A 23,424-nucleotide genomic window follows, 5' to 3' on the forward strand; every position below is an offset into this window, starting at 1 on the left:
GAGTCATTGTTGTTTGTTTACCTTTAAAACTGTAGGGCTGTGTCTACACTGGCCACTTATTCCAGAAAAACAGCCGCTTTTCCGGAATAACTTGCCAGCTGTCTACACTGGCCGCTTGCTTTTCCGGAAAAGCAATGACGATCTAATGTAAAATCGTCAGTGTTTTTCCGGAAAAACTATGCTGCTCCCATTCAGGCAAAAGTCCTTTTCCGGAAAAACTGTTCCGGAAAAGGGCCAGTGTAGACAGCTCAGTAGTCTTTTCCGCAAAAAAGCCCCGATCATGAAAATGACGATCGGGGCTTTTTTGCGGAAAAGCGCGTCTACATTGGCATGGATGCTTTTCCGGAAAAAGTGCTTTTCTGGAAAAGCATCCTGCCAATGTAGATGCGCTTTTTCTGGAAATACTTATAACAGAAAACTGTTCCGTTTTAAGCATTTCCAGAAAAGGGTGCCAATGTAGACGTAGCCTAGAGGTTTTTCAGGGGAGAAAAAGGCACACCTGTCTGGCAAAGCTAAATAGATCACTTGTTATTTTCAGTTGGGGACCTCAGGTTTAATGGGATATCTCCTTGGAGACCCACAGAGGACAGATAGGAAGGCATATTTTCAGATGGAATATAAAGAGCTGAACTTTCAGGTAGGTTTACAATGTTGCGCCCAAAGCCTGCATCAGTGAGAAACCGCTGGGTGTTTTCAAGAACGACATCTTTCCCTAGAAATGAAGATAGAAAATGGAAAAGATGGTTATTGACAGGCAAACTACTGGTCTTAAGTGCTGGATCCTAGGAAGTGCTAAGCCCAGTAGGAATCAAGGGAGTTCAAGACTTTACAGAGAATGTTTGGAACCTTTCATAATTGGAGCTGGATCCTTCAAAAGCCCTTTAAAATTGGTGAGAGTCTTTCCATTGTCTTCACTGGGCTTTGGGCCATACTTCAATAGCTGGGATGTATAGGAATAAGGGAATAAGAGGCAAATGGGCTAGTCTTGTCCCAGCGCAGAAATAGGTAAGAGCAGTTGCTCTTCCCCACTTATACAGGTGCTTTTAGCTTTTTTTCACCTCTGCCACTAGAGGCACCCATCAGTTCCAATTTCTCCCTTATGTCACTCCTACTATCCTCACATGGACATGTGTTCAACAGGGATTTGGCAAAAAAGCTACTAGAATCACCAGGCCTTGCAAGGGCAGACATGCATGTTTAATGCAACATCACTCTACAGTGCCAAGGAATTCTACCTTCTGTTTTTTAAGGAAAAGTTCCTGGGCTGAGACTAAAGTCCTTGAACTATACAAAACAGCTTTGATACATGGTGGGGTCACTACTAGAAAACTAGAAGGCTCTGTTTACAACAGGTAAACAGACTGTTTTAAAATATGCTAACTAATGGATTTCAATTAACACATTTCAAACCTCATTGGGCACCTAGCACGGAGTCATGGCTGACCAGCTAATCCATTTTTGTCTACAGTAGGTTTTAAAGTGGTGTTTAAATATATTTTTAAACCTCCCTTTCTAATTTAGACAGGACACTGGCCTTATTTTCATTGGAAAGATTTTTCTATATAAGGTAAGATGTGAATTTAAACCAATGCTGGTTTAGATGTCTTATGTGGACAATGATTCTGTTTGCAGAATGCCTTTATTGTGGTTTAACTTATGACATTAGGGAAGGAATTTAAACTAAATTGATAAAAGCCACTCTAATTCCAGACTATGAGGCTACGTCTACACTGGCCCCTTTTCCGAAAGGGGCATGCTAATTTTACAGGTCGTAATAGGGAAATCCGCAGGGGATTTAAATATCCCCTGCGGCATTTAAATAAAAATGTCCGCCGCTTTTTTCCGGCTTTTAGAAAAGCCGGAAAAGAGCGTCTACACTGGCCCCGATCCTCCGGAAAAAAGCCCTTTTCTGGAGGATCTCTTATTCCTACTTTTTTCTAAAAGCCGGAAAAAAGCGGCGGACATTTTTATTTAAATGCCGCGGGAGATATTTAAATCCCCCGCGGATTTCCCTATTACGACCTGTAAAATTTGCATGCCCCTTTCGGAAAAGGGGCCAGTGTAGACGTAGCCTGAGTGTGCATGTGATGAAGTTATATTGGTATAATTATATCAATATACCTTCCCAAGTAGACAAGTCCTATAATAGAAAGAAATGGTACTGCACAGTCAGCAGCAGTACAACATTATGACAACGCTGAACCATTATGATTCAATCATAGTCTGGAAGAACCAGATCCAGGGAAAAGAGAACTTACTTTCTAGATCCATTCAGGTGTTGGCCTCTCAGAGATGCCTAACAAGGGTTTAAGTGAGTGGGTTATTTTTTAAAATAGGGCATGGGTGAGGTAGTATCTTTTATTGGATCAAATTCGGTTGACAAAAGAGACACGCTTTCTCGTGTACAGCAAGCTCTTCTCCAGTTGGTCTAATAAAAGATATTATCTCACCCACCTTGTTGCACAATAGATGTTAACAGGAGTGGATAGAGTCGTGGTGTCCAACCAGTTCTGAAGCAGTAGCTACCATAGTGGCTACTACTATCGCAAACTAGCCACACTCAACTGGCCAAATAGCCACATGTGGCTAGTGTGTTGGACACTATGGGGATAGAAGTTAGTCATATAAAAATCTTGGCACATCTCCAGCCCAGCCTGCTCCATATACTAATTAACTGTACTCTTGAAACATCATCACATATATAGTAGCCCAGTGTCTGTGAGTCTGTAAGGCCAAAATGCTGGATGTTCCCTCTGGACGGCCCGTGCTGCATGGGGAGTGCGAGGTCCAAGTGGCTGCTTGCGCTGCTTGCTCCTCCGCAGTGGCCCGGCTGAGCGGCGCAGAAGTCAGCTGAGCACCATAGCGGAAGGGGAAGGAGGGCAGGGCAGTGATGTACATACCCAGGAAGTGGGGCCTGGCCATGTATGTCACCGCCTCGCTCCCCTTCGCCTCCTGCCGTTGCGCTCGGCTGACTTTTGCGCTACTCAGCCAGACCGCCACGGGGAAGCCCAAATGGTTGCTTGCTGCCCTGCAGCGGCCCGGCTGAGCGGCGCAGAAGTCAGCCGAGCGCCACGGGGGGTGGGGCGGTGACGTGTGGGGTCACTGCCCCCTTTCGCCTCCCGTCAAGTGGTTCAAGTGGCTCTTTGGGCCCCGTGCTCACCATGCAGCCTGGCTGAGCAGTGCAGATGTCAGCTGAGCGCCACGGCAGGAGGCGAAGGGGGGCAGGGCGGTGACGTGCGGCGTGACAGCGGCTCCAGGCCGTTTGGGCTCTGCGGTCCCCTGAGTGAGAGGCAGGAGGGGAGGACAAGAGAAAGAAAGAGACAGAGAGAGAGGCAGGAGGCAGAAGAGAGCTGAGTGGGGTGGGGAGGGGGGGAGGCAGTAGAAGGAGGAGAGAGAGAGAGAGAGAGAGAGACGGAGCAAGAGATGTGGAGGAGAGACCTGAAAATCCTGTCTTATGACCGGCTAATTGGCTAGTTGAGTAATAATCACTAAATTGAAACACAAAAGTTACATTACTATAATAAGCCTCTGGTCTGCTAAAGGATCCATCCTGGACATTTCATCTAGCCATTAGAATTGCTTAAACATTAGCTTCATTAGTGAATTCCCATTCTGTGTTTTCATAAACACCTATTGCTGGTACCTGGGGAGAGGGTGTTAAAGTGAGGATTTAACACCTTGGGAGACAGCTCATTTACATTCTTCTCCAGATCCACTGTGAGACGCTGCATCTTGATGCAAAAACACAAACTACAATGTACAATTATACAAAGACGGGGAGATGGTTAGAACTAGGCTGTTGTGAAGATCATTAATATAGCAAATGATAACAGAGAGTTTAGACAAGCAATACAATTTATTATCACTGTCTTGCTGGTCCATCCCGCTGGTGTCTGTTCTAATAAGCAAAATTACGTACACAAGAGGAATCATGTTGTCATGCTCCAGGCTACCTAAACCCAGGGTGGGAAACCTCTGGCCTGTGTGCCAGATCCAGCCTCTGCTTAATCTAATCTGGGCTTCAGCAAGTCTCTGACCCATAAGCCGGAAGCCCTGAGCCTCAGTGCCCTGCATGGGGCTAGAGTGCAAGTGTCAATACCCCAATCCCATTCCCACCACAAGTAGGGCTATTTTAAGAAAGGGGCTTTAGGGGCTGTAGCCCAGAGCCCCAAGCTAAGGGGGGCCCCAAGCAAAAAGATCTTTGGGTTGCCAAAAATGCAGATTGTTTTGTGAGGCCGCCTTAGTCTGGGGCTGCAGCCCCTAAAGCTCCTGTGTTATCCGGCCCTGTTTGGCGGGAGGGGACGGGGGGTGGCAGCTCCATGAGCTGCCGTTCCCCTGGCTGGGTTGGAACAGCCTTACTGCACTCACTGGAGGGAAGTACCTGTGCGGCCCTCGCCTGAAGGCTCTGTTCCCGCAGCTCCCAAGTCACTGAGAGCTGCCAGAGGGGCACTGCCTGCAGGCGGGTGCAGGGCATCCTGGGCTGTGCTGAGACACCTGCTTACCCCCCACCAAAGGGGAGCTGTCCCAGATAAGCACCCCATATCCCAACCCTCTGCTTGAGCCCTGAGCCTCCTCTCACACCCTAACTCCCTCCTCACCCGTGCCTCCATCCTGAGCCTCCTCCCATACTCAAAGGGTAGGTCTACATTAGCCCCCTAGTTCCACGAGGAGTAGGAGTTAGTTTGAATTAACGTTTGACTTCTGCGTGCAGCCGTGGGCAGCTAGTTCGGACTAGTGGGATTTCAAAATGGCGACCGGACGGGAACATGCAAATAAAGCCCGGGATATTTAAATCCCGGGCTTCATTTGCAAGTTCGAATGCGTACATTAGCCACCCTAGTTCAAACTAGGGGGCTAGTGTAGACATACCCTAAGTCCCTTCCAGACACCGCACCCCCATCCTGAACTGCCTCCCACACCTTAACTCCCATACCTTTGACCCCGAACCCCAACCCAGCCCTGAGCCCGCACGCTAATTTCTGCCCAGACCCTGCCCCCCAGCCTCCTGTCCTGAGCCCCATCCTATTCTCCAAATTAGGTGCTCCTGTGTTGACCCTGACTGAAGTAGCTGTGCCCACGAAACCTCATGATCCCATCTACATGTTTAGTTAGTCTATAAAGTGCTACCGGACCATTTGTTGTTCTTTAAGTTTATCCTGTACAGACTAACTCAGCTACCCCCTGAAACAGCTGAAGAAAAAAGGTCCCCTACCCCTGAATGATAAACCTTGGGTTGTCTAGATTTGTTTTCCATACTTGACAGACCTATCCAGCACCAAATATGAGATGTCCTTGAGGAAATTTTTTAATCAATCAGTCAATCAATAATTTGCATGTGGTTCCTTTCTTTCTCCTCTGCCTCTCTAGTCCATGTGGAACACAGGACCAATAGAGATTGCCAATTATAGCCAATTGGGGTGGGAAGGAGTGATCCTGCCTACTCCCACTTGTTTCTGATGAACTTTGGAAGGAGAAAAATAGTACCTCAAAGATGGGGAGTGATTTTATTTTAAGAGAATCCTAATGATGGTTAAAATCATTAGCTGGGTTAATAGAGTTAGCTGCTAAGATAACAGGAATCTTTCTCTCTCTCTCACAATCTGATTATACCATCTAACTAAGGATCCTTATCTAAAGCCAAATACAATATGCATCAAACAAAGGTTTTTCTATTTTCTAGCTTTTTTTTCACAATTCCAAGAGTTCTCTTGTGTTTTCTAATGTGTAACATTGGACGGTGCCAGGAAACAAGTTAAAGTTGTTGTTGGAGGTATAACTCTTAGGAACATAAGAACATAAGAATGGTCACACTGGGTCAGACCAAAGATCAATCCAGACCAGTACCCTGTCTGCTGACAGTGGCCAATGCCAGGTGTCCCAGAGGGAGTGAATCGAACAGGCAATGATCAAGTGATCTCTCTCCTATCATCCATCTCCACCCTCTGACAAACAGAGGCTATTGACACCACTCCTTATCCATACTGGCTAATAGCCAGGGGTCGACAAATTATGGAAAATCCTACTCGCTAGACAAAAAAGGGACTCGCCACCCTCCCCCACAAAAAGTGTTTTTTTAATAGCATAAATTCCTAATAAGAATAAGAACAGTAATTACTAATAAGTTATTAATAAATATCACCCAAGTTATAAATAAATATCTTATAAACCTCTACCTTTTCTCTCTGCTGCCATGTCTCCTCCCTTTGCTCCATCAGCTCCCCTGGTGCCTGCTGCCCCCCCAAACCTTCACCCTCCTCTGCTGTCCTGACTCTTACCCTTCTCACTGCCCTCTGCCTTCCTGAGACCTGCCCCCCTCCGCCAGCCCTTCTCTCCGCCCTGTGCCCACTCCTCCAGTAGCCCCACTCTGATCATGTGAGCTACCCCTCCTCATCCCCTCTCCTAATACCTCCCTCTACACACCTGCACTGCCTCACTCCTCTGGTGCTGGTCCCTCCCCTGCAGGTGTCTGCCCTTCTGCTTCACCCCCAGAATCCCCTGGCACCTGCACTTTCCCTTGCCCCTGCACCCTCCTGGCGCCTCCCCCTTCCCTCACTGCCCGTGCCCCCTTTGCCTTTTTTATACAAGGCAAGTTTATACAAGACTGGGGCAGCAAAACTTGATGGGGGCGGGGGGATGGGTCTCCTCGCACCCCCCCTGGAATTTCTTCACGCCCCCCAGTTTGGGAACCCATGTTCTACATGTTAATTGTTGTGTTGCATGGCTGTGTGTTTTTGCTTTTGAGCAATGACATATAAAGACTTTCAAATAAAAGGCACTATTTGCATTTGAGATACTCTTTCTTCCTTTTAAACGATGTTGTAATTAAACCAATTTTCCAAATTAAAAGCTAATTAGCAGTGGGTGAAATTCAACACAAAGACTGGTACTTTGGCAGCTGGTTTCAACTGAAGACCACATAAAAGAGAACTCAGATTCCAGCACACCGCATTTTCCTTATGCCAACTAGTCCACCCAATGAGCTTAGATTTATTTTTTGTGGGAATTTAGTTAGAGGTTCAAATCTAGTTTGGGTCACATGTAAAGATATTGGTGCTCTAAGGTTCAGCCCTGGGTAGATGCTTAACCACTGTAAAATTCTCCTCCCATTTCAAATAAAACAATGATTTATTCTCAACAGAGCTGGTACATTAGTGAATGAGAAATGCTGTTTTACGTCTACAGTATTGTTTTCACACAGAAACAAATACGCGTCCCTTACCGGTGAAAAATTGGTTTCCATGTCAGTCAGATTCCATTCACTCACTGAAAGATTTGGATTAAAGACCTGTTGGAAATGAGACATTTATTTTCCTGGTAGAAATTAAAAGGATTCTACAGTGACTTTATGATTTATATTCTTTTCTGAAGGACTGTCCTAAACCTTGTAGCTGAGGGCAAGATTTTCAGAAGACACCAGTATCCAGTTACTTCTGATATAACACTGAATTTAGGGTGCTATGCTCTTTAAAAAAATCAGGCCATTGATTCTGCTCTGATTTATTCAGAAAGAGAAGACAAAAGTTGCATTGTTAGCAGAAAAACTCCTACTAAGGAACAATAAGAACAAACAAGGATCACTTAACCTTTCCATTAAAATCAAAAGAAGGCATAGATTCAAGCACCCAAGAGAATAAAAGTAATCTCCCCCTCTTAGTTATTATAAGGATAAATATGAATCATCTATCTAAGAGATCAGTTCTCTTCTAGAAAATGTATCCTTTCTCTGCATATAGAGCTATGTGATCACTGTAATAAAACGTAAAATACACAGGGTATGGATGAAACAGAGAAGGACCTGGGGATTACAGTGGATGAAAAGCTGGATATGAGTCAACAGTGTGTCCTTGCAGCCAAGAAGGCGAATGGCATATTAGGTTGCATTAGGAGGAGCATTGCCAGCAGATCTAGAGAAGTGATTATTCCCCTTTATTTGGCTCTGGTGAGGCCAGAGTATTGCATCCAATTCTGGGCCCCCCACTACACAAAGGATGTGGATACATTGGAGAGAGTCCAGCGGAGGGCACCAAAATACTTAGGGAGCTGGAGCACGTGACCTACGAGGAGAGGCTGAGGGATTTGGGCTTATTTAGTCTGCGGAAGAAAAGAGTGAGGGGGGATTTGGTAGCAGCCTTCAACTACCTGAAGGGAGGTTCCAAAGAGGATGGAAAGAGGCTGTTCTTAGTAGTGACGGATGGCAGAACAAGGAGCAATGGTCTCAAGTTAAAGTGGGAGAAGTCTAGGTTGGATATTAGGAAAAACTACAGTACACTTCTGATAATCCAGCAGCTTTGGGACCTAGATGGTGCCGGATTATCGGATATGCCAGAGTACCAGGAGGTACTATAAGGGGGCATACTCCCAACCTATTCACCCTTGCCCCCCTCCCACACACACACCTTATGCTCGGGTCCCGGAGCTGCTGGTACAGCCACGCGTCTCCTTCCAGGTGCTGGGGCACGTGCACTGAGCGGCTGGCTTTTCAATGAGCTGGCTGGGATGCCATGTGCAACCCAATCCCCCTCCCCTCGTTTTCCCTTCTGCAGAGCCAAACACCTCCCCTCCCTGCTGTCACACAATCCCTCTTATCCCCCAACCTTATGTCCGGGTTCCAAAGCAGCCGCCTGTGCTCAGCAGCCGGCTGCTAGCATGTGCAAGCTGGACGCTGTGTGCGCTGGGGACTGTGAGCGGAACGGCACAGGCCATGAACACGCATGTGACTCACAGCGGCCCGGCCGTGAGAGTGGCTGACCTGAGCACTGTGGGGAAAAATCACATAACTCCAATTGTGTCTAAAGGGGGGACTGTGCAGGAAATCAAAACTCTCTGAAAGAAAACTGCTGTAAGGGTTAAAAGTTTTCGAGACCTCTCTCCCTGTATCAGAGTGAAATCAAATTAACTCTAACCAAGACCCTTACAATGCCTATCTCAAGTTCATGAATACTCCTAGTCTGTCACAATTTGTCATGTAAACCTTTATCTTTGTCACAGTTTGCCTTGTAGACTCTTCCACTCAAGTTCTCATGTGGCTTTGTGTACTGTAAAACTTACTTCTAGCACTCTTGGTGTGACCAAAAACATCTCAGAGTATTTCTGCTGAGACTTGGATATGTTAAAGAAAAACAATCAACAACTACTGTCTGAACATACTGTATAAAGAATCCCTGAAACTGTCTCTCCGGGCTGACTGCTATTGCTCTGCTGTCAGCCTGCATGCATGCATAATAAAGTTTTTCCTTCTAGATTTCTCTCCTGCCTCACTGATTTGACCTCCTGCCTAGGACCCTTCTGGGGGCTCTGTACCCCAGGGGAGCAAGATTTCCCCCACAGCACTTCCGGGTCCCAGTTGATGCCGGACTATCAGGAGTGCCAGACAACTGGATGCCAGACTATTGGAGTTTTATTGTATTTCACTGGGAGGATGGTGAAGTACGGGAATGGGTTACCTAGGGAGGGGGTGGAGGTTTTTAAGTCTCGGCTTGACAAAGCCCTGGCTGGGTTGATTTAGTTGGGATTGGTCCTGCTTTGGGCAGGGAGCTGGACTCGATGACCTCCTGAGGTCTCTTCCAGACCTACTTTCAGGTAGGAATAAGAGATCCTCCGGAAAAGGGCTTTATTCCGGAGGATCGCGCCAGTCTAGTCGCTTTTTTCCGGCTTTTCCCCAAGCCGGAAAAAAAGCGGCGGACATGTTTATTTAAATCCGCAGGGGATATTTAAATCCCCCGCAGATTTCCCTATTCTGACTTACCTGCTTTGCATGCCTTTTCTGGAATTTGGGGCCAGTGTAGATGTAGCCTATGATTCTATGCAAACCCATTGCCAATTTTAAATTTAAAATGTTCCAGGAGTCCCAGACAGGTCAAGACCTTGATAGGGTTAATGTGGCCATGGCAATACTTCTAAGAAATGGAGGCAAAAGCAAAAGTGTAATACATACAGACATAACTGGCTGAGGCAGGACAACAGAGATGCAGAATACTATGAAAAATATTAACCAGACTGCTGAAGAATAGTATGTATGTAAGAGTGAGAGTGTTAAAACTATTTTAGATCTTATGATCTTGTCTTAGCCAAATGGATTGTGTTGTGTGAATCTAGGGTGCGAACAGGAGCAGCTAACAGGGAGTTTGGAGAGGGAGTTCTCCAGGTAAAAGAGGAGTAAATATGGGACCCTTGTGGTAAGTGGCTGTCTGTAGTGTGTGTTTGTGTGTGGGGGGGTTATTTGCTGTGTGCTGATCTTGTGTTTGTCTGTTTGGTTTGTTTGTTTGTTTGTTTGAAGGAGCTTCTAAAAGGTTTGAAATCTAGCAGCCTCTGTTAATTGGCTGAGCCTCATTCAGGGGGAGGTGCTACCAGGGCTTGCGAAAAGGAGCAGCCAACAGGGAGTTTGTAGAGGGATTTCAGAGGGGGAGGTTAGAGGGCACTAGTTACTTCTGACCTTCTTTAAACATAACTTTTATAATAATCTATATTCCAGATATTTAATAAGCCCAGTTTATACTTAAACTTATTCATAAGAAAAACGGAGACAGAAGCCCAGCAGCAGAGTGGGGGCTATCCTATTTATTGCATTGAGTGTAACATGTATGATTACCTGCTCTGTGGGCAGGTGGCGTATGTGTGCACCCATTGCAAGGAGCTCCTGACCCTCAGAGACCGAGTTCGGGCTTTGGAGGCCGGGGTGGCTGAACTGGAGGAGCTAAGAGAGGTAGAGAGCTATGTTGATGAGACTTTCCGGGACACTGTAGTACTGTCCCACCTCCAGTCTGAGAGCCCCAGTGCTCTTAAGGAGGATGAAAGTCTCAAGGGAACAGAGCATCCAATGGGAGCAGAGGGAAACCATCCCATAGTTGGGACCCTCCTTCCAGAGGATGTTGCACTGAGGATACCTCTGAGGGGGAAGGAATGCCAGTTGTTAGGAAGAGGCAGGTGTTAGTAGTGGGTGATTCGATCGTTAGAAACATAGATAATTGGGTTTGTGATGACCGGGAGAATCGTATGGTCACTTGCCTGCCTGGTGCGAAGGTTGCGGATCTCTCGAGGCATCTAGATAGACTTATGTGTAGTGCTGGGGAGGAGCCGGTGGTCGTGGTACATGTAGGTACCAATGACGTAGTGAAGGGTAGGAGAGATGTCCTAGAGGCCAAATTTAGGTTGCTAGGAAAGAGACTGAAATCCATGGTGGCATTCTCGGAAATGCTTCCAGTTCCACACGCAGGGCCAGGTAGGCAGGCAGAGCTTCAGAGTCTCAATGCGTGGATGAGATGACGGTATAGGGAAGAGGGGTTTGGATTTATTAGGAACTGGGGACACTTTTGGGAGAGGGGGAGCCTAACAGGAAGAATGGGCTCCACCTAAACAAGGGTGGAACCACACTGCTGGCACTAAACATTAAAAAGGCCGTAGAGCAGTTTTTAAACTAAGAGATGGGGGAAAGCTGATTGGTGCGGAGATGCACATAAATCGGATGGAGACTTCTCTTAGAGGAGAATCCATTGATAGAGATTCTCTAAGCTGTAGTCAGAAAGAGAGGAGGGGAGAGGACAAACCATGGGCCAGAGCAGACAACCAACCGCATACAAAGGAATCCAGTGCATCAGGGAAGGGCAGACAAATAAGCAGTGGCAAATTTTTAAAGTGCTTCTATACAAATGCTAGGAGTCTGACTAATAAGATGGGTGAACTAGAGTACCTCGTATTAAATGAGGAGATTGACATAATAGGCATCACTGAAACCTGGTGGAATGAGGAAAATCTGTGGGACACAATCATACCGGAATATAAAATATATCAAAAGGATAGAGCAGGCCGGGTGGGTGGCGGAGTGGCACTATATGTGAAAGATAATGTAGAATCAAATGAAAGAAAAATATTAAATGAATCAACATGTTCAATAGAATCGCTATGGATAGTAATTCCATGCTCCATTAATAAGAAAATAGCAGTAGGAATATATTACCGACCACCTGACCAGGACAGCGATACTGACATTGAAATGCTGAGGGAGATTAGAGAGGCTACCAAAATAAAGAACTCTATAATAACGGGGGATTTTAATTATCCCCATATTGACTGGATACATGGCACCTCAGGAAGAGAAGCAGAGAGAAAATTTCTCAATGGCTTAAATGACTGCTTCTTGGAGCAGCTGGTACAGGAACCCACAAGGGGAGATGCAATTCTCGATTTAGTCCTGAATGGAGAGCAGGATCAGGTCCAGGATATAACCGTTACAGGACCATTTGGGAATACTGGCTATAATATAATAACATTTAACATTCCTGTGGTGGGAAGAACACCTCAGCAGTCCAGCACCCTGGCATTTAATTTCAAAAAGGGGAATTACATAAAAATGAGGAGGTTAGTTAAACAGAAATTAAAAGGCACAATGACTACAGCCAAATCCCTGCAAGCGGGATGGAAACTTTTTAAAGACACCATAATAGAGGCCCAACTTAAATGTATACCCCAAATTAAAAAACATAGCAAGAGACCTAAAAAAGAGTCACCGTGGCTTAACCACCATGTAAAAGAAGCAGTGAGGGACAAAAAGGTATCTTTAAGAAGTGGAAGTCCAATCCTAGTGAGATAAATAGAAAGGAACATAAACACTGTCAAATCAAGTGTAAACATGTAATAAGAAAAGCAAAAAAAGATTTTGAGGAACAGATAGCTAAAAACTCAAAAAGAAATAAAATGTTTTTTAAGTTACATTAGAAGCAAGAAGCCTGCTAAAAAACCTGTGGGTCCCCTAGACGATTGAGATATAAAAGGAGCAATCAAGGACGATAAAGCCATTGCAGATAAAATAAATGATTTATTTGCTTCAGTCTTCATGGCTGAGGACATTAGGGAGATTCCCAAATCTGCACCGTCCTTTGTGGGTGATGAATCTGAGGAACTGTCCCAGACTGAAGTGTCATTAGAGGAGGTTTTGGAACAAATAGAAAAAAGCAAAGTTACTCACATCCGGAGCAGTAACTGTCATTCTTGGAGGTGGTGTCCCCGCGGGTGCTCCACTATGGATGCTGGGCTTGCCCCAGCACCGCAGACGGAGACTTGTCAGTAGCAGTATCTGGCCGGACCACGCATGTGCCGCAGGCTCGCGGCTTTCGCGCTTTCTGTCGCGCGGTCCGGCCGCCCGCCAGTTCCTCGGAACCGCCTCGGAGTCTGTAAGAGACAAAAGCAGAGAGAGAGAGGACTCCGAAGTGGGGAGGAGGGCGGGTAGTGGAGCACCCGCGGGGACACCACCACAAAGAACAACAGTTACTGCACCGGAGGTGAGTAACTTCGCTTTCTTCTTCGGGGATGTCCTCGCAGGTGCTCCACTATGGGTGACTGCATAGCAGTAGTCGCCAAAACGGAAGGAGGGCAAGGAGACCCTATTTATCCGCCGTGGAGAGCACCGCAGTCGCCACTGCCCCATCTGAGTGAAAGAGAGAGATAGAATAATGCTTAGCGAAGGTCACATGAAAGGACCAAGTCGCAGTTTTGCAAATGTCCTTCAGAGATACGCCTCTGTGGAATGCTGTAGATGTGGCCATGGCTCTAGTGGAATGAGCGTGTGGTTGGGACGGAAGGGGTAACCCTCTCAGGGTATGTCTACACTACCCTCCTAGTTCGAACTAGGAGGGTAATGTATGCATACCGCACTTGCTAATGAAGCCCGGGATTTGAATTTCCCGGGCTTCATTAGCATAAGCGGGGAGCCGCCATTTTTAAATCCCCGCTGCTTCGAACCCCGTGTAGCGCGGCTACACGGGGCTCGAACTAGGTAGTTCGGACTAGGGTGCCTATTCCGAACTACCGGTACTCCTCGTTTCACGAGGAGTAACGGTAGTTCGGAATAGGACCCTAGTCCGAACTACCTAGTTCGAGCCCCGTGTAGCCGCGCTACACGTGGTTCGAAGCAGCGGGGATTTAAAAATGGCGGCTCCCCGCTTATGCTAATGAAGCCCGGGAAATTCAAATCCCGGGCTTCATTAGCAAGTGCGGTATGCATACATTACCCCGCTAGTTCGAACTAGCGGGGTAGTGTAGACATACCCTCATTGTGTACGATTGCACTATGCATTCGGTTATGAGATTGGAAATTCTTTGGGAAGATAGACGTTGACCCTTTGACCTGTGTGCCAGGGAGATGAATAAATGGTCCATAAGCCTGAACGATTTAGTGCGATGATCGCCAGAGGCTCGAACGGTGGCCTCATTAGGGCGTCAAGTACCACGTCCAGGCTCCACACAGGAGGGCCTGAGTTGCGTGGTGGGTCCATATTGATAAGGCCGTTGAGAAATCTTTTAGTCGTAGGATGGGCGAAGATAGAAACGCCATCTATAGGTGATGTGAATGCTGATATTGCTGCGAGGTGCACCCTGATGGAGGCTAACACAAGACCCTTGTTGTTTTTTTTTTTAAGTGCAGTGCATAGTCCAGTACGGAGGAAATGGACGGACGTGTTGGATCGTGGTGGTTCGAGGCACACCAGGAGGAGTATCTGTGCCACTTGTGAAGGTAAGTTTTCCTCGTGGTTTGTTGTCTACTTTGCGCTAGGACGTGTTGGACTGTGGCAGAGCAGAGAGATGTGCATGGGTTCAGCCAGTTAGGAACCATGCTGTTAGGTTAAGCATTTGTATCTGGGGATGTTCCAGGCGTCCCCGGTCTTGTGTGAGGAGGTCGTGAAGAGGCGGGATGCGGATCGGTATCCGCACAGAGAGGCGGTGCAGGAATGGAAACCAGTGCTGGCAAGGCCAATCTGGGGCTATGAGGATTAGCGTAGCCCTGTCCGCCTTCAGCTTCTGAAGGACCTTAGGAATGAGAGGTATGGGGGGAAATGCATAAAAGGGGGGGGGTCCGCGCCAAGTCACGAGGAAGGCATCCCCTAGAGATGCGCGGCCCAGGCCCGCTCTGGGGCAGAACTCGCAGCACTTTGTGTTGGCGGGAGTTGCGAAGAGGTCCACTCGGGGAGTCCCCCAACGTTGGAAGATGTCACATAATATGCCGTCATACATTTCCCATTCGTGTTTCAAGTGGAAGTGTCTGCTCAGGAAGTCTGCCGTCACGTTTGTGGTGCCAGGTAAGTAGGATGCCAAAGGAGTCACCCTGTGGTGAATGAACCAGTTCCAAAAGCGGATAGCTTCCGTGCATAGCGAATGGGAGCGAGCGCCGCCCTGGCAATTTACGTAGTACATGGCTGCGATGTAGTCTGCAAGTATCGCCACAGTGGTATTTCGAATGTAGATGAGGAAGGATTTGCATGCGTTGAAATAGCACAAAGCTCTAGGAGGTTTATGTACAACCTTGCTTCTTGTGGGGACCATTGGCCTTGTACCGAAAGGGAACCCATGTGGGCCCCGCAGCCTAGTAAGGAGGCATATGTTGTGATTTGGTGGAGAGGCTGCTGAGGGTGAAATGGTACGCCCGACAGCAGGTTTGTGTGGCTGGTGCACCATCGGAGTGATTGAAGAACGCCAGGTGGCGGTGTAACGGGCCTGTGGAGATCGTATCCGGTGTGGTGGGATACGAGGGTCAGCCAGTGCTGAAGGGCACGCAGGTGTAGTCTGGCGTATTTCACCACATACGTTGTGGCGGACATGTGGCCCATGAGTCTGAGGCATGTGATGAGTGGAACGGTGGGGCTCACGGTGATGGTGCAAATGAGGTCCTGGATGGCCTGAAACCTCTGGAACAGTAGGAAAGCTCTGCCGGCAAGTGAGTGCAGACGGGCCCTAATGAACTCGATGTCCTAAGTGGGATGCAAGACGGACTTCTGCTCGTTGAGGAGGAGTCCGAGCGATCAAAAGACTTGCATCATGAGGTGGACCATGTGGGAGACCTTGTGTGCCGAAGCGCCTTTGAGCAGGCAATCTTTCAGATAAGGGAAGATGAATACCCCTTGGCATCGGGAGAAAAGGCCGTGACCATGGATAGGACCTTTGAGAACACCCTGGGGGCTGAGGATAGCCTGAAGGGGAGGAGTTTGTATAGAAAATGGTCCTTTGCCAGGACGAAGCACAAGAACCTTCTGTGAGCAGGGTGGATAGGAACGTGGAAATAGACGTCCTGGAGGTCGAGGGCGGCAAACCAGTCCTGTGGATTTAAAATAGGGATTATGGAGGCTAGCGTTGTCATTTTGAGTCGTTGTTTCCTGAGATATTTGTTCAGACGACGGAGTCTAGGATAGGGTGGTTGGTGGGATGGCTATGAGAGGGATAGGATAGCCGAACTGAACAATCTCAAGGACCCATTTGTCCATGGTGATTTTTGCCCACTGATGTAGAAAGGGTCTTAGACGGTAGTGGAATAGCTGGGTTGAACGATTCACGGTGCTGCCTGTGGCTGTGTGCTCGCCCTCGACCAACACATCAAATCTGTTGCTTGCTGTTGGAAGGAATGTTCGGTCTGCTGGTCGGGTTTCGGCGTCGCTGAGGCCTCTGGCGAGAACGCTGGTTGTCAAAAGGCCTCTGTTGTTGGTTCTGCTGTTGCCACTGGTGTCTAATGTAGGGGTAATCATATCTGCGCTGATAGGGTGAGTAGTGACATCTCTTAAAGGGGGGCGTATACATCCCCAAAGTTCGCAGGGTTGTCCGAGAGTCTTTAGAGGAGTGCAGGATTGCATCCGTGGTCTCTGCAAAGAGCTTATCCTTGTCGAAGGGTACGTCTGCGACTTTTGTCTGTAGTTCCTTTGGAACTCCTGCCGCTTGAAGGAAAGAAGCTCTACACATAACAATAGCCATAGCGGCAGAGCGAGCAGCAGTATCAGCGGTGTCCATGGCCATCTGGAGCGATGTTCTCGCTGATGTGTAGCCCTCTTGGATGACTGAACTCAGGATCGATCTTTTTGAATCGGGGAGATGATCCATGAGGGAAGTGAGGCGTGAAATTGTATCGAAGGAAAGAGTGGAAAGATGCGCCGAGTAATTGGCGATTCTGAGGAGTAAAGTCGCTGAGGTGTATACCTTTCTGCCCGGGACGTCGAGCCTCCTTACATGTTTATCAGAGCCCTGGTGTTTGAGGTGAGGGGCTCTAGATCTCTGTTGAGCTGCATAGACTACTAGAGAGTTAGCCTATGGATGGGCAAAGAGAAATTCCATGCCCTTTGGTGGCATGAAAAACTTCTTGTCTGCTCTTTTGTAGGTGGGAAGGGCCGACGCTGGAGCATGCCACACCTCATCGGCCAGTTCGAGGATGCCTTCATCGAGAGGGATGGCAAGGTGTGAACTATGTCGCAGTTGGAGATTCCTAAAAAGCTTATGCTGCTTATCTCTGAACTCTTGTAGCAGAATCTCCTGTGTAATAGCTACACGTTTAAATAATTCCTGGAATTGACGGAGGTCGTCTGGAGGAGAGCTGTCGTCGGGGTTCACTACGTCCTCCGGAGGAGATGAAATCGGAATGGAAGACTCCGAGGTATGGTGCATGAAGGAAGTATGTTCCGGCTCCGAAGAGTGGTGAGATGGTGATGTCGCATGATGCGGAGGAGTAAGGGGAGCCGGGGTTGGAGAGCGCCTGCATGCAGCGTAGTCGGAAACGGATCATGGTCGGTAAGAATACGAGCAGGAGCGGAGGTATGATGCCCTGGACGAGGCAGGAGAGGCAGAGAGATGACTATGCTGGTGCCTGCGATGGGGAGATGCAGCAGCCAGAAACGGGGAGGGCAGCCTGAACGAGCCACGAGGAGAGGACCGGCGTGGCGTGGAGATCGTAGCGCCGGCAGAGGAGGGGACGGTGCCGGGGGGAAGAAGCGGGAGCGGGAGCAGCTGCAGCGGCGTGAGGAATGGAAAGCAGCAGGGCTCCGGGGTGATTGGGTTGCGGCATGCGCTGAAGCGCTAGCCGCTGAACTGCTCGGCTCCTGGTGCGGCGGGGCAGGAGCGATCGGCACCGCGCCGGCCGCGGAACGGGTTGGCGCGGTGTAATCTGGCACCGCGCGGTGACTTGGGGGCGGTACCGGGGCCGGTGCTGTGGTCGGGTCCGGGGCTGCTCTCGGCGCCGGCTGAGCGCTCGGCGCCGGAGGAGGAAGAAGCAGCTGAGCTGCTGCTGCCTGGGGAGCCAGCGTTTTGAAAGGCTCCCGTGGCCGCTTAGGCGTTGAAGCCACCGAGGCAGGGGGATGTGGCTTTACAATGCCAGACGTCCCAGGTGTCTCTGCCTGGCTCTCCTGGCGATCGGCACCGTGCCAGCCGCGGAACGGGTCGGAGCCGTGTAGTCCGGCACCACATGGTGACTCGGGGGCGGTGTCGGGGCCGGTGCCGTGGTCAGGTCCGGGGCTGCTCTCCGCGCCGGCTCAACGCTCGGCGCCGGAGGAGGAAGAAGCGGCTGAGCTGATGCCTGCTGGGGAGCCGGTGTCTTTGCAGACTCCCGTGGCCACTCAGGCTTAGAAGCCGCTGAGGCAGGGGGACATGGCTTCGCAATGCCAGAGGTCCCAGGTGTCTCTGCATGGCTGTCCCTGCCATTAAAGGCAGCTGGCAGGGATCTTGCTGGGGACAGCATCATTCTCTTCTGAAGTCCGCAGCAGGGGAGGAAGCCCGGTGCTGAAGAGGCTGCTGACTCAAGTCAGCTTGCAGCGGGTGCAGGGCTGGATCCAAGAGGAGCATAGAAGGTGCCTCTCCCTGTCTTTTCTGGCTCTGGAAGTGAGGCTAGAGCAGGGGTGTCCAAACTTTTTTCAAAGAGGGCCAGATTTGATGAAGTGAACATGCGTGAGGGCCGACCATTTTGCCTGACATTCTTTGAACCATTAAAATTAAATGCAAATTAACTATTTTATGCAAAGTTTATTGCAAACGGCATACTTTTCATTTCGTCACATGGATGACAAATCTAAACAGGTGTTAAATCACTCTGCCTTTCATATCTGAAGGCCAGATGAAAAAAAAATCCAGGAAGCTGAAATATATGTCAGGAACATTGTAAAGTACATTACATATTATTGGTAATAAAGGTTGTCTGTCAACTTTTAAGTTCAAAAAATATGAACAGGAACATAACACCAAGTATACATGTTGTGTCCAAATATATTTATAACTGATTTAGACCAACTGACATTAACTGAGATTTTACAATGTATTCATCTCAATACATATGGATTCGTTGGGGGCCATAAAAGATAGATATTGCCAAATTACATGTGGGGCCGTATTAAACCAGAACATGGGCCGCAATTGGCCCGCGGGCCGGACTTTGGACATGCCTGGCCTAGAGCAATGATGGCACTTTTGGGGGATGTGAGAGTCCCCCAGGCAACGAATAAACTCTGCATGGCCGTCAGAGGCAGGCATTGCATCACGGCAGGAGCCGCATTTTTTTAAAGCCGGTGCCTGACATTTGCCGGCAGCCCGCTGACTTTTATCTTTTGTTTTATTGAACAGTAAGTGGCTGTTAAGGGCTGATAGCCTGGTAATGGCTCTGCCCAGGAATCTTTTGTTGTTTCTTTATCTTAACAGTCTGTCTCTTTTTTTTTTTTTTTTTTTAAGGTGAACGGAGCTATATAGAGAGAGCTGACAGGAGAGCAGCTGAGAGGCGGGAGGTAAGAGCGGTCTGTGCTTTCCTCCCGATAGTTCTTTCCTTGTCCTTACTCTCTTGAAAGAAACTCTCTCTTTTTTTTTTATACTTTATGGGGAAAAAGAGGGGAGAGAGGAAAAAGGAAATTTTATATACAAAGGGAGAACTAGAAGCAGTCTAGTTCTGTGGAGAGAGAGCGCAGTTACAAGCGTCTGCAGCCTGAGGCGGTGAAGAGGAACTGGCGGGCGGCCGGACCGCGCGACAGAAAGAGCGCGAAAGCCGCGAGCCTGCGGCACATGCGTGGTCCAGCTGGATACTGCTACTGACAAGTCTCCGTCTGCGGCGCCGGGGCAAGGCCAGCACCCATAGTGGAGCACCCGCGGGGACATCCCCGAAGAAGAACTTAATGTTAACAAATCTCTGGGACCGGATGGCATTCATCCAAGGGTTCTAAAAGAACTCAAATGGGAAATTGCTGAGCTATTATCTGTGGTTTGTAATCTATCTTGTAAATGGGCTTCCGTACCTAATGACTGGAAGGTAGCCAACGTGACACCAATATTTAAAAAGGGCTCTAGAGGTGATCCTGGCAATTACAGACCGGTAAGTCTAACTTCAGTACCAGGCAAATTAGTCGAAACAATAGTAAAGAATAAAATTGTGAGGCATGTAGAAGAACATAATTTGTTGGACAAAGTCAACATGATTTCTGTAAAGGGAAATCATGTCTTACTAATCTATTAGGGTATGTCTACACTACCACCATAGTTCGAACTAGGGTGGTTAATGTAGGCAACCAAAGTTGCAAATGAAGCCCGGGATTTGAATTTCCCGGGCTTCATTTGCATCTTGCTGGGCGCCGCCATTTTTAAATGTCTGCTAGTTCGGACTCCGTGCCCGCGGCTACACACGGTACGAACTAGGTAGTTCGGATTAGGCTTCCTATTCCGAACTACCGGTACACCTTGTTCCACGAGGAGTAACGGTAGTTCGGAATAGGAAGCCTAATCCGAACTACCTAGTCCATGCCGCGTGAAGCTGTGGGCACGGAGTCCGAACTAACGGACATTTAAAAATGGCGGCGCCCGGCAAGATGCAAATGAAGCCCGGGAAATTCAAATCCCGGGCTTCATTTGCAACTTCGGTTGCCTACATTAACCACCCTAGTTCGAACTAGGGTGGTAGTGTAGACATACCCTTAGAGTTCTTTGAAGGGGTTAACAAACATGTAGACAAGGGGGATATAATATATTTAGATTTTCAGAAAGCCTTTGACAAGGACCCTCACCAAAGGCTCTTGTGTAAATCACATTGCCATGGGATAAGAGGGAAGGTCCTTTCTTGGATTGAGAACTGGTTAAAAGACAGGAAACAAAGGGTAGGAATAAATGGTAAATTTTCAGAATGGAGAGGGGTAATTAGTGGTGTCCCCCAAGGGTCAGTTCTGGGACCAATCCTTTTCAACTTATTTATAAATGATCTGGAGAAAGGGGTAAGCAGTAAGGTGGTAAAGTTTGCGGATGATACCAAACTGTTTAGGACAGTCAAGACAGAAGCAGACTGTGAGGGACTCCAAAAAGAGCTCACCAAACTGAGTGATTGGGTAACAAAATGGCAAATGAAATTTAATGTGGATAAGTGTAAAGTAATGCATATCAGGAAAAATAACCCCAACTATACGTACAGTATGATGGAGGCTAATTTGGCTATGGCAAATCAGGAAAAAGATCTTGGAGTTATTGTGGATAGTTCTCTGAAAACTTCCACACAGTGTGCAGCGGCAGTCAAAAAGGCAAATAGGATGCTAGGAATTATTAAGAAAGGGATAGAAAATAAGATCCAGAATATCTTAGGGTATGTCTACACTACCCTCCTAGTTCGAACTAGGTGGAACGAGGTGTACCGGTAGTTCGGAATAGGAATCCTAGTCCGAACTACCTAGTTCGAGCCCCGTGTAGCCGCGCTGCACGGGGTACGAACCAGCGGGGTTTTAAAAATGGCGGCTCCCCGCTTATGCAAATGAAGCCCGGGAAATTCAAATCCCGGGCTTCATTTGCAAGTGCGGTATGCCTACATTACCCTCCTAGTTCGAACTAGGAGAGTAGTGTAGACATACCCTTACTGCCCCTGTATAAAAACTATGGTACGCCCACATCTTGAATACTGTGTACAGATGTGGTCTTCTCACCTCAAAAAAGGTATTTTGGCCTTGGAAAGGGTTCAGAAAAGGGCAACTAAAATGATTAGGGGTTTGGAACAGGTCCCATATGAAGAGAAGTTAAAGTAACTGGGACTTTTCAGTTTAGAAAAGAGGAGTCTGAGGGGGGATATGATAGAGGTCTATAAAATCATGAGTGGTGTGGAGAGGGCGAATAAAGAAAAGTTATTTATTAGTTCCCATAATAGAAGAATTAGAGGACACCAAATGAAATTAATGGGTAGCAGGTTTAAAAGTAATAAAAGAAAGTTCTTTTTCACACAGCGTGTAGTCAACCTGTGGAACTCCTTGCCAAAGGAGGCTGTGAAGGCTAGGACTATAAGGGTATGTCTACACTACAACATTAATTCGAACTGACTTAGTTCAAATTAGTTAATTCGAACTAAGCTAATTCGAACTAACGGATCTAGACTAAAAAACTAGTTCGAATTAGTGTTTTGCTAATTCGAACTAGCATATCCACATTAAGTGGACCCTGAACCAGGCTTAAGGATGGCCAGAAGCAGTGCCGGCAGGGCATCAGAGAAGAACTTAGAGCGTGGAGATACTTTCTCAGGCTAGCTGAGGGCTGTGCTTAAAGGGTCCTGACCTCCACCCCGGACAGACAGTTCTCAGGGGTGCCCCGCTTGCAAAGCAGTCCTGGCTTGGAGTGCCCGGACTACCCACACTGGGCACATCACACCACTCGGCCATCAGTCCGGCTGCACTTGCCACAGGCTGCCATCTGGGGAGAGGGGGCAATTGGGGGGCTGCAGGACAGCTTCCACCCCCAGAAGCCCGCAGAGCCAGCCCAGTCCTCCCCATTGGGGGCTCGTGCCCCATTCCTCCCTCACCTCCTTCCACTTACCCTTCCCTAGCCCCTCTTCTTGATGTACAAAATAAAGATAACGTGTCTTCCAAAATGGAATCTGTCTTTATTGAACAAAACTGGGGGAGACTGGGAAAAGGAGGTGGGAGAGGGGAAGAGAGAGGCTGGGAGAGGGGAGGGCAACTAAAATGATCAGGGGTTGGGAACAGGTCCCATATGAAGAGAGGCTAAAGAGACTGGGACTTTTCAGCTTAGAAAAGAGGAGACGGAGGGGGCACAGGATAGAGGTCTCTAAAAGTGTGAGTGGAGTGGAGAGGGGGCAAACAGAAAAGTTCTTCATTAGTTCCCATAAAGAAGGACTAGAGGACACCAAAGGAAAGGAATGGGTAGCAGGCTTCAAACTAGTAACAGAAAGTTGTTCTTCACAAAGCAAAGAGTCAACCTGTGGAACTCCTTGCTGCAGGAGGCTGTGAAGGCTAGAACTAGAACAGAGTTTAAAGGGAAGTGAGATCAAGTCATGGAGGCTGGGTCCATGGAGTGGTATTAGCCAGGGGGTAGAGTGGTGTCCCTGCCCAAGGTTTGTGGAAGGCTGGAGAGGGATGGCACGAGACAAATGGCTTGGTCACTGTCTTCGGTCCATCCCCTCCAGGGTCCCTAGGGTTGGCCGCTGTCGGCAGACAGGCTACTGGGCTAGATGGACCTTTGGTCTGACCCAGGACGGCCATTGTAAGCTCAGGGCTCAGGGTCGGGGGGGGGGGTCTCACTGGACCCCCTTGATTCTCTTGCACACCTGCTCCTGGGTGGCCAGGCTGGCAGCTCTCCTGCCCTAGACGGCCACTTTCCTGTGCCTAGTGCGGAGATCGTGGACAAGGTCCACGATGTCTGCACAAGCCCAGGCGGGTGCCCGCCTCT

The 23,424-nt window shown here is 48.3% G+C and overlaps 1 protein-coding gene across 6 annotated transcripts in view; it reads right to left on the reverse strand.

The window, feature by feature from the left end:
- Positions 1–351: 351 nt before the first annotated feature.
- Positions 352–23,424, reverse strand: part of FBXL8 (F-box and leucine rich repeat protein 8) — an 84,213-nt gene continuing 61,140 nt past the window's right edge. For 5 of the 6 annotated variants that reach the window (XM_075940352.1, XM_075940347.1, XM_025183568.2 and 2 more), the window contains 3 exons: positions 7,220–7,285; positions 3,644–3,731; positions 352–712 (listed from right to left, as the gene is read on the reverse strand). In XM_075940352.1, the coding sequence (XP_075796467.1) occupies positions 522–712; positions 3,644–3,731; positions 7,220–7,285 (345 nt within the window). In that variant the 3' untranslated portion in view covers positions 352–521. Of the gene's footprint in view, positions 713–3,643; positions 3,751–7,219; positions 7,286–23,424 lie in introns of all 6 variants that reach the window. The other variant, XM_075940351.1, reaches the window with a different exon arrangement.

The sequence above is a fragment of the Pelodiscus sinensis genome, chromosome 12 (assembly GCF_049634645.1).
Source record: "Pelodiscus sinensis isolate JC-2024 chromosome 12, ASM4963464v1, whole genome shotgun sequence".
Lineage (NCBI taxonomy): Eukaryota > Metazoa > Chordata > Testudines > Trionychidae > Pelodiscus > Pelodiscus sinensis.